Consider the following 14,236-nt stretch of genomic DNA (forward strand, 5'->3'; position numbering starts at 1 on the left):
CAATTGAGGATCCAGAATCATGACTACTTCTTCTAAGAAACGCAGAACATTTGAAAATTAAATCGACAAGCACATTTAAGGATAATAGAAGCGGAAAAGCTGAGACCGGCCGTGTGTGGTTTGATATACCGATCCCGGTGTAATGCCACGGCAACGTCGGCCAGGAGATCCTTGTGATATTCTGAGCCCTCAACACTAAACTTTAAATCGGGCCAGATTACGAATTTGTAATATATAAATTAATATTGAAATCGAAAAAGTGTGTGAAAAACAGAGAACTTTGTCGTGAGAAAAAGAAAAATAGGACGATTTGAGAAGTTGTGAAAGAAATTGTGATTAGAAGTGCGACGAGGTCTCGTAAATTGAAGCAACATTAAAGATAAATTGTGAGATCACCAGACAGCACCGAAGTAATCCAAATTAGAAGTGTTTTCGTCGTCGACGAAAAACGCGGAAAATCATAATTGTCGCCACACGTCGGGAAAACACTTCTGTTTTAACGTTATCCGGATACGAGAAGCAGGGAGGAACATGGAGAGAGAGAGGCAGTTTTTACAATGAGATGGCAGCTACATATGGGCCAGGGGTCACTGATTTGATGAAGACGTTTTCGAAAACGTCCGATAAATAAGCATTGATGGAATCAAGGAAATGGTTCCTTTACCAATGCAAAAAAATATCGACGAAAAACCCGGAAAATGATAATTAATTAAGTAATCGAAATGAATATAGGAAAGAAATTGGTAAGTCCAATTATATTCCACATATATAGTGGATGTGATCTCATCTATGTGATCAAATAGACTCTTTGCTGCGATCAATGTAACTGTAGACTTAGACGTGAACTTTCCAGTGATTTTTTTGTGTTTTTGAACTCTTTATGTGATTCTTTTTCTCTCTTTTTCCTGTGTTCAATATGTTACATTATCTAATTGTTTAAAAAATACTCGGGTTGAAACTGACGGAAATTTTATGTTTTTGAAGCTTTAGGATAAATCCTTCCGATTGCGTCAGCCAAGGGACGGTAGGTTATGCCTCAGATAATTGCCAAGAAAAGTCAGTTAAAGTACAGTGAAAGAAAATCAAAGAAAAAAGAGAATCCCCTACATGAAAATCCGCAAGATCACAGAATTCAGACGTTTGACGATTCCCAAACAAAAAACACAATTGACCACTGAGGAAGACGCACAGTAGCGTCGAAAGCTCTGGCCCCTAAAATTGAAAGGTTGTGTTTGGGTTGACCTACCGTCCCTTGGCTGACGCAATCGGAAGGATTTATCCTAAAGCTTCAAAAACATGTTTAAAAAATACTTATGTATGCGATACCACACAGCACTTGCTAGGCATTCGCTTTTTTTTCTCTCTCCTTGAGATGATTTTTAATAAATGAATGAATGAAATATTGTAAAATTCAGGTGTTCTACCGACATGAAATTTATATAGAGTGCATCCGGGTTCTTTGTTGGGTTGGTAAGGCTTAAGATTAAAACACGAATGTTTTTATCCCTGACTGAGCTTTTGACTCTAGTTAGAGCCTTTTTCAGTAGTTACAATACTAAAGTTTTATCGACTCGACGTAAAATCCGGATCACATATTTTTTAGATCTTTTTTATTAAAAGTAGTTCTTACCGTGTTTCATTCGATGATAGGGTTCCCACTGCTATATTTCGTCAGCAATGCTCCTTCTATCTACAATGTGAAACCTAAAGGACGTTTCGCAAAATATATGGTCAGTGTGACTTATTTAAATTAAATACAGAGTTTTTTTTTCTTAGATCTTGAGCATAAGGAAATTCAATTTTTAGCAAAGCTTCAATCTCTTGAGTCTTTTCCATATATAGTGCAAAGCACCCTTTAAGTCAAGATGAAAAATTGAAAGAGAATAGAATATGACAAAACACGTCTATTTACGCATCATTTTAGATTGTTTGCTATCACATGGAGCTGGAAAGCAGGATTTTTTTTACAATACAATCTTCATCCCTCTTAATATCATTTTTTTGCTATATTTACGCTCAAAGTTCCTTATAGTCAGTTCAGAAATGAGAACTCGCTATTCGTTTATTGTTTCATTGAGTTTTCTTCTTCTCCCCTTCATTTCGCTCGAACTTCTCAAACTATTCAACTGGCAGTCAACAAGTAATTTTTTTTTTCATTTTTCTTTACATTGTTTATTATATATCAAATTTCATACGCTTTATAAACATGTACTTAATTACATTTTATTATATTCCCCACCACCCTTATAGGTTTCTTCGAGTTCTTTTGTTTTTTTGTCCTTAATTCTGGATGAAATGTTCTTCGATGTGTTTTTATTGAGTTTTTCCCCATTTCTTTTTCACTTTAGAAGATGAGTCATTTTGTCCTTATTTTTCCACTTTCTATTGTTCCTCGAATAGGCCTAATATTAGCTGTTTTATTATTTTCTCTCTAAATATAATCGTATTTACAAAGTATTTACACGTTTTATTTGGTTTTCAATTTATTCCTTAGCTATTAATCCTAAAATCTCTTGCACTCTGCATAAACAGAATGCGCTTCTCTCACTGCATTTTTCACTCTCAATTTGCATTTTTTGCCAATTGTTTATCCAATGTTTTTTTTTTATTTAATATTATAATTTTTTTTATTTTATAATATTAATTTTTATTTGCTGATATTCTCACGCTCCCTGATTACATACTATATTGCGGAGAGATGAGTTTCATGGATAAATCGAGTTATATACCATACATATCATGTCGAAAATGGCCAATTTTACAATTCAATTTCCTACCAATTTATTGGATATTAATTTGGTGGAAATTTTAATATTTTAATACTCTCCAGGAAAAAATTATTATAAAAATCATTTAAATCCATTTTTTAAATATAAATTTTAAGTATTTTAATCTCTCAATAAAAAAAATTTGTTTTTCATTGAAAAAAGTGGGAATAAAAAATACTGACAACATATACAATGAAAATTTATTCAAAAAGCTCATTTGAGTGTTTGAGCTGGTTAAGGTCTCGGCAAGAGTTATTAATTTGCATTGAGATCATTATTAATTTGTGTTGCTTGTTTTGTTTTTAATTATTCAATGCTTTTTTTTATCAAAGCGTCGAAAGCTTTGATAAATTCCTTAATTATTATTGAAAAAATCGTATTGACTCATCCGGAATTGCTTTGCATTCTTCTTTTTTTTTGTTATTTAAAAAAAAACTTTTATCTTTTTATTCTCGATTTGATAGATTAAAGGCTATTAATGGGTAAATAAAATTAAAATTGTAGGTTTTTAATCATTTTCAGCATGATATGTCTCTATAGTGAGAAAATCACATTCTGTAGCTCGTTGGTCATTTAGACGCAACTTTCTGGTCCGGGAAGTGTATCAGTGATGATATGATTTCTCGTGTTGCGATTTTTAGGCAATGAAGATGAGTTGACACGCGGCACTTTCGCTCCCATGTGATTCCCTACGTTTGTAGTTATTTCCGTGGCATTGGAAGTGAATTCGGGATGTCGAAAATCCTGACCGGCACTCTGGAGGGCTTTGCTGGTGGTTGTCACCAACTTCTCAGGATCTTCAGTTTCACTGTAGATCCTCTGGTAGTCGAGGGTGGAGCGCTCAAAGTGCAGGTACTCCGGTCTTGGGGCCTCCTCTGGTACTTTTATACTCCCACCCGGGGAGCCATTGACGGGCAGAAGGCCATTCTGTGCGCTTGTGGGGTATTGTATACCCCCACCGCCGCCTGTATCGCTTATGGCTGTGTAAATTGGGGGTTGTTGGATGGTGTAGTCCATCCCGGAAGAGCCACTACTGCCGTATGTTGAGGGCCTCAGGGTGGCGTAGCTCACAAGAGCTTCCCTCTGGGTTGTTCCTTGGGAATTAGCTGGCTTCTGTTCGAAATCTTGGCACGAATACGTTGGTGATATCTGCGGGGTGAGAAGCAAATAAATATATGTGTGTAAAATTCCCATCCTCCCCACCGGCCAGAATGATATTTACGTAATTGAGATGATTGCCTTCCTTGTGCTTCATGAAGAGCCCCTCGGGACGAATGGCAGCCGGTGACCCCAGCAAACTCGAATCCCTCACGCCACCGTCCGACGCCCCTGAGGAGTTCAATTATACGTGAGTGAGTTACTTTTGTCAGCATAGTATATATGTATGGCACATTCCACCACCCCATACGAAGCCATGGGAATTCCCAGTGGAAGGGTTTAGTAGAGCTTTTCATGTGATTTTAAATCGGGGGTTTCCACCGTGAGAATCCTAATAAAATTCCACACCACATACAGATAGATAGTCGTGTGCATAGACAGCATGCGGTAATTGAGATTTTTTTTTACCTAAATGAATATTCTGAATCAAAGAGATATGAATAAATATGAAATGGGGATTGAAAAAAGTAGAATTAAAGTGAAAATACAAAATACATAATTTGATTTTTTTTCATAGATATATAATTCCTTGAATTTAATTATTCTCTTCAGTAATCAAGGAATTTTTGTTTTTATGATCATTCATGCTTCCTTTAAAATTAATTATAAATAAGAGGTATATGCCTCTATGTTGGTATTTCTTTGCAATTATTAATTAAAGAATTTATATTTTTATTAGACTAAACATAAAATTTCATTCAGATTTTGAAATTCGATTTAAAATTTTTTGAACAGCCATGAAAGCGTTCTTTTCGTCCAATTAAAACTACTTTTTCTATTCTAAATATTTAAAAAAAAAACAAATTTATAATTTCAACATGTCCTCAATTGCTAAATCCTTACTGTACCACATCTGAGTGTTTTTTTATGCAGGATAAGCTTATACGTAAATTTCCATTTTCACAAATATATCATGCAATTTTCAGGAGCATACCCAGGTGAAAATTTGTCAGCCTTTTTGGCATTATAATCAGAGAGGGAGTACGGGTGCCCCTTTTGCGAAAGCTCTGTGGCCAAATAAATCTCCTTTAATTGCCCCACGCTCTTTGGCGCCATGTCACCCACCATGAGGATTTTCCCGGAGAGAAAGCAAATTCAACACCACTCACGGGTGAAAAACTTACGCTTCCCGCTTTTCGTATAATTTCCACAAGTGCTCCGTCAATTTCAATTGAGCACTCATTAATGATTTAAGCGATGTTCCGTATTTTATCAAGTGGTTTCAGCCAAGCATTACAAAATTGAATTTCTCAGCGCCGTGGTTTACCAGATTAGATACCTATATAATTTGTTATGTTGCGAAGCGATACCTTCCTTTCAAAAATGTTTTTCGCGCTCTTGCGGTGTGACAGTAAAATTTTGCACATGTCAATGGGTAAACCACGAAATATTTGGTACGGAATCTGTTTAATTTTTTTTATGCTTCACTGTGGGAGTATACTTTGATGTGGTGGGGATAATGCGCGCAAAATTGTAAAATGCTTTTTGTGAGGCTTTCTAATTAATTTTACGGCGTGTCGCTATATGGCTCAAATGGAATGTAATCTCTTTGCCCACAATGCAAAATCACATTGTCATTTGTATAAATCTCATAGGAGGGTAAAGTACATCTGATTAAATGCAGTGGGATTCTTTGAATTTAATGGGGCACGAAGTTGTGTGTTTTCCCAGACTGTAATCACCTGAACACTCTTGCCACATCCAATTCACATCTCTCTCTCTTTCTCTTTCTCATTCTCCTGAGGGAGTAAAATGAGTGCAAGTGTGGGTGGAATATCGACTGGGAATTTCCATGTTAGACACCTTAAGGGGTTAATTGGTTGGGGGTGCCTGCAATGGGGTGTATGGCATCAAAAGACACGGAAGTGCTTTTCACCTTTCTGTGCACTGAGGATATCCGGTTGCTTCTCCACACCCTGCTTCAATGTGTAAGCCACAACAAATCTCTGTTGACCAACTCCCATCTCCAGTGGTGTCGTCACAGTGTTATCCATGCCTGCAACGAGATCCACACCTCACACTGACCAACCCTTCCATCTTCATTGGCACAAAATTCTAACTCACCCAAGTGCTTCTCTTTCCCATCGCACACGGTCGATGGTTCCCGTCGCTTCCGCACAGTCAGCACAACCACCAACAGTACGCCAATACCAATGGTGAAGAGGGCGCCCGTCAGCAGGGCCGCCACAGGCAACACAGACAGCCCCCCGGAGCCATCTGCAACGAGAAGGGGTAGTTTGAGCTCATTAGTTGGGGTGAGTGAGTGACTTCAGCGAATATGTTTGTGGGATCACATGCACAGCCAACGCGTTATGTATCTTTGGCTATATGTAGCAGTATGTTGGGAAATTTTCACGCAACTTTGGGGGAGTGTAAAAGCAGATTTTGCACACAATTTCAGAGATTGTCGGGATTGTGCACAAAACATTACTGAAATTATTAAATCGATTGCGCTAATGGGATTAACTCCAAGTGAGTGTTGGCCACTTTATCGTTGTTAACGGCAGACAGAGGGATATCAAATTCTAATCTCACTTTTATGTAATTCCGGCTTAAATCTGATCTAACTTTAAAAAAAATCATTGTGGACTTTAATCTTGTTCGAGTTTTGTGGAACTTTAACATCAGATTTAACAAAAATCAATTCAAAATGGTTGCAGACAAAAAAAAAACAAAATTGTGATATTATTTTTAAATTAGGGATCATCCTTGTCGGAAGATCCTTTCCATCACTTAATATTATGAATATTATTCCTCGACAAAAATAATATTTCCAACGTGTCTCAAAAAAAAATGAAGTAAAATGCATCCTCTTCATTCGGTTCATTTAATGCGTACATAACACAATTTCCACTTTATATATATTCCATGGAGGATGACAACGTTTGGTAAAAATTGATAAAATATTTGCTGCATTTTCTCATCCTTCTACTGCATTTCTCTTTCCCATTACAAATTCGTTTCTTTGCTCCCATCTTATGCATGCTCTAGCACAAAGACAGCAGAGAGACTTCCACTAAGCTTCTCAGAGGGTTTACACGCTCAAAAATAGTTTAGCAACACTACTGTGAGATTTTCCATTTAAGATAGTAGTCTTTCAATTAGAAGGATTAGAATCTTCATTTGAAATTGTGAAGATGGTAGATTACATACTGAATTGTTTATAAAATGAGCTGAAAGAATTTTCACAAATTTACAAGTTCAAAGATTGGAAAAGTGTGAAACTCCCCAAAAAAATTCGTTTTATTTTCAAAAATTTTAGGTTACTATTTACCAAAGATATTAACCTAAGTTTATGGTAATTTGGTAATGGGTGGTAAAAAATATTAGAAAATTCAGGGATCATGATAAAACTGTGAAAATTGAATAATGATCCTTAAAAGTGAATCATAACGCGTCCAGTTATAAGAGTTGGTGTCCCACAACGTGTAGAAGTTTGTTTATGCGTTGTAATGCGATTTGTGAGCAGAATTAGTAGGCAAAGTTGATTTTTTTTTTGTGAAATTCAGTAATTTTATGCATAAAAATGGTCATATCTCAAGTTCTATAACACCTACAGAAATTTCTAGACTAGTTCTGAAAAGGTCTTAAAATAAGCTAAAATATGGGATAAATTTTGATACTTTTCAAGGTCACCTCTAGAACACAAAATGGCGGCTTTTTGTTTTACAAAACCAGTTTTTGGCATTTTTCGTCCTCAAGAAATAGTTCTAGAGGTTTTTAATGTTCTAAAAAGTTGTAGAGAATTGCAAAACCTTTAATTTGATACCAAGTTGAGCGAAATCGGACAAGCTGTTCAAGAGATATGGTACTTAGAACTTTTCAAATTCAAGAATTTTTCAAATGGCTATATCTTCTAAACGGCGACATAGATTTTCTTTATTTTTGGACTGGTGAAAGATATTGAGTCAGGCTACAACATATCAAAATTTAAAGAAAATCGATAATGGGGATTCGGAGATATTGCCCCTTAAAGTTAGGCAATTTTTGTTTTTAATTTTAGTGCCTCTTGCGGCCATTTTTGGAACTTCAAATGTTCTAGACAGTTGTAGGGCTTCGCAATACCTTTCATTTGATACCAAGATAGTCAAAATCGGTCAAGCCGTTCTCGAGATTTATCGAAAAAACACTTTTTGCTTTAGGCCGCCATATTTGCTAAACCGCTTGACCGATTTTCAAGTATGAATTATCGATGAAAACGTCTCACTGAGCTCTACAACATACTAAAATTTCAGACCTCTAGCTATAAGGGAAGTGGTTGACAGTAGTTCAAAATGGCGGACGGCGGCCATCTTGGATTTTGTAAATGCGAAAAAATGAAATTTTACACCCACATTTCTATAGAAAACTTCAAACCGGAAGTCTCTATCTGTCATCGTTCTCGAGCTATAAGGGAAAGTTTGGGCGACCGGCCGGCAGGCCGGCCGGCCGGATCAAAAATTTTCCACCACCATTTTTGGAATGTGGGTTGTCTGAAACGTGCTCATACCAAGTTTGAGCCCGATCTGAGGTGGTCGGTTTTTCCGATGATTACAATACTTGGTGTTGGCCACGAAGTGGAACACCAACTAATAAAGTATTTATGTAATTTCAGCTAATTTCTGCGCATGAAAATTTATCTTTTTTATATTCTAAAAATTATACTTTATTTCACACAAAAGCTAAGGAAGAATACAAAAATTCAACATCCACCTGCCAGAGAAATAAATGTTTGCATTCAAGAAACAAGTCATAAAACACGGAAATTTACCATTTCCATCATTTTCATTGGTTTAATTAGCGAAATAAGCTTTTCCCAGGCTATAATTGTCAGATTAACTGCTAAATTAATTGTCAAACAACATTAAATGGCCCATTAAAAAAAAAGTATAAGGAAAGCGATTTGCATTTGCAGTCATTAAAATTTATTTATAAAAGCATGAAGTCGAGATACTATCTTTCTAATTATAATTTTTTCTCTTGTATATGTGTACTGGTGGAGAGAGAAATAAGCTATATAGCGTTAGAACAAACCCCGGGAAGGATAGAATGCTCTTTCCTGGAGTAATTGAATTTTATTTTCTAATTTTCATGGTGGAAAAGATATATTTTTCTCATATAAAAACAGCATAAGGACGGCGAAAATTTTTATGCAGAAGGTGTTGTATTCTGTGTGGTAAGATTTAAGTAAATTACCGGGATTAGAGGAGAATGGGATATGAGATAGACAATTGAGATGGTACACTGTGTAGATGATTTACAGTGTATATACGTATTCTTCCATTGTTGGTGGAAAACCCACCACAAGCGTCTCTTATCTTCCTTTCAATGTGTATTATATGTGCATTTTGGTGTGCTCTTTTCCTTCATAAAATATTTTTCAACAAGGATTGGTGGACCCTAAGTGTGGGATGGGAAAAGTAAAACGACATTCAGCAGCTCTCGGTTGCCTTCCTTTTATTTTATTTTTTTCTTTTTTGCAAAAAGAAGATATATAATGCGGTTGTACTGTATCAGTTTTGTAGTCAAGAATTCGTCATTGTCGAGAGCAAATGTTTTATGTATTGGCTTAAAAAATGTCTTCCTTTATCGGATATTTTCTATTATAAATTATGATTTTTTTTTAATAATTAAGTATCTAGCAGTAGTTTCAGACTACCTATATTGAAAGACTGCAATGTAATACAGTCATACCCCGCATAATCAAGTCGAGGTTATACTCTTCTCACTCATTAATTTTAATGCGTAAGAAGAGTATAACCTCGACTTGATTATGCGGGGTATGACTGTATAAATAAATATTTCGGCTTTAGAAATCACGTATATATCAAGAAAACTAAAAAAAATCGAAGAAAAAATATAGGAGGACCTAGTTTTTTTTTCTTTTAAGATTTCAACTATTAATCTCACTTTCAGAAATTCTTAAGAAGATGCCAGTCATGTTGGACAATATAGTATAAGATAACTGTTTGCAAGCATAACTTAATAGGGAGGGAGATGTGATGAGTTTTTTTCCATGCTCTTCAGTGTCTCAAAACAAGGTTGATTTCTTTGTAAAGCGATATCATGTCTCTCAAGGGAACAGTTTAGTATGAGAAAGGAGGACTGGAAAATTATGACAAGACACAACAATGGGGTTTTCACTTTGCACTATTTTATTCTAAAAAGGGGTTGTTTGTGGAAGAAGCAAAAAGCTATAGAGAAAATCTCTCAATGAAGCTTCCTGGAGCTACTCGAGAGGCGATATACGAGGAGAAAGAAGATTAACTCTATGGTGAAAAAAAGGAGCAAAGGAAAGGTTCAAAGTGAATGGGAATTGGCCAGAAGAATTTGGGTTTATTTAAACAAATGATGGCTAAAAGGAAGTGGAAAAAGTTTTGACGGTTTTCACTTTCAAGTGGGATTTTCTCTCCCCAATTTCGCTGCCCACCATCGCAATTCCATGTGACCTACCAGTAAAGCTTTCAGTGTTTTTTTTTTAGCTGTCTTAGCAAGGTGAACTTTGAGACAATACGAATTTCCTTCATTTTTTTCCAACTCTCCTGCATTCTCGTTACCAGAGGCGTATATTCAAAAGGTTCCCTACACCCACCATTCCCTCCGTGGAGAGATTTTCCAGTAGGAAGTGAATAAATTGAGAGAAAACAAGGGATAAAAAAACTCGTACAAAACTGAATCATTCATTATCGAGTACAAATAAAATTATACTCTGTCAACGTTATTTCCTATTTCGCTCTCAGTGTCACAACATTATGGTTTAAGGCTCAAGCTTTTTGGGTAATGTCCTCTCGTCACTCACACCTGCACAATCTGCTCATGTCACCAGAGAAATTCTCGAGAAGACTAACATTGCTCCACATGTTTCGAATTTTCAGTATGGGTATGAATGAATTCCAGAAAGGGAATTTGCAATGAACCCTTCCTGTCAAGGCGAATTTGCAGAGGCGAGAGAGTACCAGTGAAAAGGCTTTCAGAGTGGATTCATTTTTGGGGTATCTCCACTTTATTCTCTCTGTGAATTCGTTTTTATGCGCTTTTGGGGAATGATTTTGCAGAATGAAAATTTGGTGAGGAAATTCAAATGACCGCAGTGGGAATGTTGAGGAATAGTGAAAATATATTTTATGATCGACAGAGATATAAAAAATATATAGCATGAAAATTAAGGATATGAAGATTCTAATCCGGGCAGTTTTTGAAAAAAAAAAAAATGGCATTTGCAATATTTTTAATCGAATTAAAATTTTAGCAATAGAAATGTTTGCCAGACACATTTGTTCGAGTATTTTAGAGATTTGTTTTAGTGACACGATTAAAAAGTATTTAATTTTCCCGGAAAAATTTTCTTGTATTTTAATGATCAGTTTTAAAAATATTTTGGCAATTTTCTTCCGCAAAATAATGAAAAATCAATAAATTTCCGAAATAAAGTTATAGAATCGTTATCAAAAGATCAAAAGTTAATATAGAAATTTTATTAAAATGGGATCATTGCGAATTCTCTGAATTTTACGATAGTACCTATCTCACTCCGTTTAGCTATTAAAAGCAATAAGATTAGCCAATGCATGGACGAACGATTTCAAATGCTGGAGCATTCATGAAACTTTCCAAAAACCCCACAGAATTCCCTCTAAATTCGGTAATTTGGATATTGTCTGAAAGGATAACCATAAATTTTAATATTATCTCCGGTTGCCACAGAGTGGTTGATATTCCCTTTTTCATTTTAAGTGCTTCAAAATTAGGAGAATAAAAGAACATAATGAAAAGCTCTCGTAAATAGCGGATGGGTGGCGATAGCACCCCACAATCTTGCGTGTCGGTAGAGCAATAAAAGGGGCCAGCTTCTACATCCCCCCTTCCGGGACGATGCAAATTGAAGAATAGCGATGAGGGAGATTTTTGGTGTAGTACAAAAGAAAGCAGCAACAGCCCCAAGATACTTAATATTGTGTTTGATACAATGATGATGTGTTTTGTTGAGTGTACGCACAGAGTATGGACAAATGATGGGGTGAATGCTCTACTAATCTGCCTTCCCACTAACCAAACCCTCCCTTTGCCCGGCGTACTGCCGTGCTATATATATAGGAAAAGTAAATATAAATCACATTTTATTACACTCAAACAAGAGAGCTCACCATCTAATGGACATATGGCAATATTTTATCGACTATTGTAGCATATTAACTTTCACTGGTTGGGTCACAAAACTTTTTCTTTTCTCTCCCCCTCACCCTCCCGCACTTGTATTCACATCTCCCTGTATATACTGGAGGGGTGGTGGGTTCTTGAACTTCCTCCCTTTGTTGTTCTCACATCCCACCCACTTGATATGTGGAATAACATGAGAATATTCGTAGACTCTCCACATCCATTGAGCAATTAAGGAGAAACAAGAATTTATTGTGTTTTCTCCTTGTAGAGACTCCAAAGAGAGCGTATGTGTGTATATACTTTCGTTCCTTTTGCCAAAAAGGAGGAATAAAGGCAGGAAGTAGAGGAGGAATATTATTTTTGGCTACATTTTGTGTCATTTACCATGGAGTGATTTACAGCTACAGTCAACAGATTTATTTGCACAAACTTTGCATAAATTCGTGCAAGGAGAAATTTCAACAAATTGAACTCCATGAGTAGAATTTTCACCACGAAAAATTGTGTCAATGAAATTTATTGCCTCTTACACTTCCTTTTATAAAGGAAAACCACCAAGGGGTCTTTTTGCATTAAATTTTCTTTTGAGAAAAACTGCAATTTGTGGGCTTTCTCAGGGGGTAATCACGATTTTTTTTCACATGTTTTTTTTGAAAAGGAAGACTTAAAATTGCGGCGATGCAAGAAAATAATCATAAAATGGGTCATAGTTTTCCATTATAGTAATATGATTTGTATTTTCTATGAAAATATCGTTGCAAATGAATCAGTTTAAGAAATATAAAGAAAAAATATATCATGAGTTTTCATTTAATTATGAAGACAAAGAAATTTTTTTTTACCTCATACCCTTTTGCAAAAGCATTTTAATTAGTTTTCGTATTTCTTTAATTATTTATTTTATTTACTTATTTATTTAATAAAGGGGGTGCCATCATAGCTGATGATTTCCCTGTATTTCTTTAATTAAAACACTTCAATTAAATAAAAATCTTAAATTATTGGGAGTATGTGGGCAAAACGTGAGTTCTTCATATTGGAAACAATTTATGAAATTTTTTATGGAAAGCTAAAGTTGTTTGGAAAAATGGTAATATGTATAATACTTTTATAATTCTTCACAACACATTTTTTATCGATATTTTAAGTTACATAACATAAGAAGGGTTGGAAAATGGGAGTGAGTAATATAATAAAGCAAAAATCAACTGAAGAAATAGAAATCAAAAATTTTCTTCATTTTCTTTCATTATTCTTTGCTTATCTGTCTTCGTCGTCTTTCTTTAAAGAGAATTTATTAAAGAATTTAGCATTCGTTTGTTTTTTAGTGCATATACATACACATACATAATGAAGCTCCCCTTATTCGTATTGCTCTAGGGGTGGATGACTTGGTGGATGAAAGTTGAATTTTGTGGTATATATAGTACAGTTGTGTTGTACCTACATTGTCAATGGCAGAACTCAATCACATTTGCACAAATCATCTACTTTCTCTTCGTACTTCTTGAGCAGTGTGTGCAAAGTAGGAAAAATGATAATTTTGGGGTGGTTCCCTGACGACGATATCAGCACGGTGGCATACACACACTTCCCATAAATACACTTCAGACCAGGAGATCGCACACAACAATGGGACCAAGGGATGATGGCTCTTAGCGTTAAAAACACGATGGCGAAGAACTTGTATTGGGGTAGATGAGTCTGGAAGCAGGGGGAGAGGGGGGGCAATGATGTGACAAGGCGCAACGCATGACTCTTGCGACGATATTTTGAGCTTTTCGTGTGCTAAAAGCCAAGAAGTGTTCCCTATCTCCAGCGACTATCGCTTTTAGTATACCTATATGTATACGAAGAAAAGCCAACAACATCCCTTAGTCTTCTTAGTGCTCCCATCCCCCTCTCAAAATGAAGATGGGGAAGTATAGGGCAGGAGAAAAAAGACGACAAAAAGTGGTAATAACATTCGTTTTTCCTTCTTAGCTTAGAAAAGAACTTGCTGTCTCACTTTCTTCCATTTTGGGATGTTGGAGCGAGATGTTGAGTTTGTTATTTGTGAATTCTCTTCTCAGATGATGGGGCTTATGTCTAGCATTTCCTCTAACTAACATAATTCAATTTAGAAAAACTGTTTTTTCCTTCTTCCTCCCCATGTACCATCCATTGTTGTT

At 35.7% G+C, this 14,236-nt stretch overlaps 1 protein-coding gene across 2 annotated transcripts in view; it reads right to left on the reverse strand.

Annotated features, from left to right (window-relative positions):
• Window positions 1–1,889: 1,889 nt before the first annotated feature.
• LOC129797437 (uncharacterized) overlaps window positions 1,890–14,236 on the reverse strand; it is a 165,271-nt gene continuing 152,924 nt past the window's right edge. For both annotated transcript variants that reach the window (XM_055839991.1, XM_055839992.1), the window contains 4 exons: window positions 5,991–6,143; window positions 5,803–5,922; window positions 3,991–4,097; window positions 1,890–3,917 (listed from right to left, as the gene is read on the reverse strand). In XM_055839991.1, coding sequence (XP_055695966.1) covers window positions 3,342–3,917; window positions 3,991–4,097; window positions 5,803–5,922; window positions 5,991–6,143 — 956 coding nt within the window. In that variant the 3' untranslated portion in view covers window positions 1,890–3,341. The remainder of the gene's footprint in view (window positions 3,918–3,990; window positions 4,098–5,802; window positions 5,923–5,990; window positions 6,144–14,236) is intronic.

Source organism: Lutzomyia longipalpis, chromosome 1 (assembly GCF_024334085.1).
Source record: "Lutzomyia longipalpis isolate SR_M1_2022 chromosome 1, ASM2433408v1".
Lineage (NCBI taxonomy): Eukaryota > Metazoa > Arthropoda > Insecta > Diptera > Psychodidae > Lutzomyia > Lutzomyia longipalpis.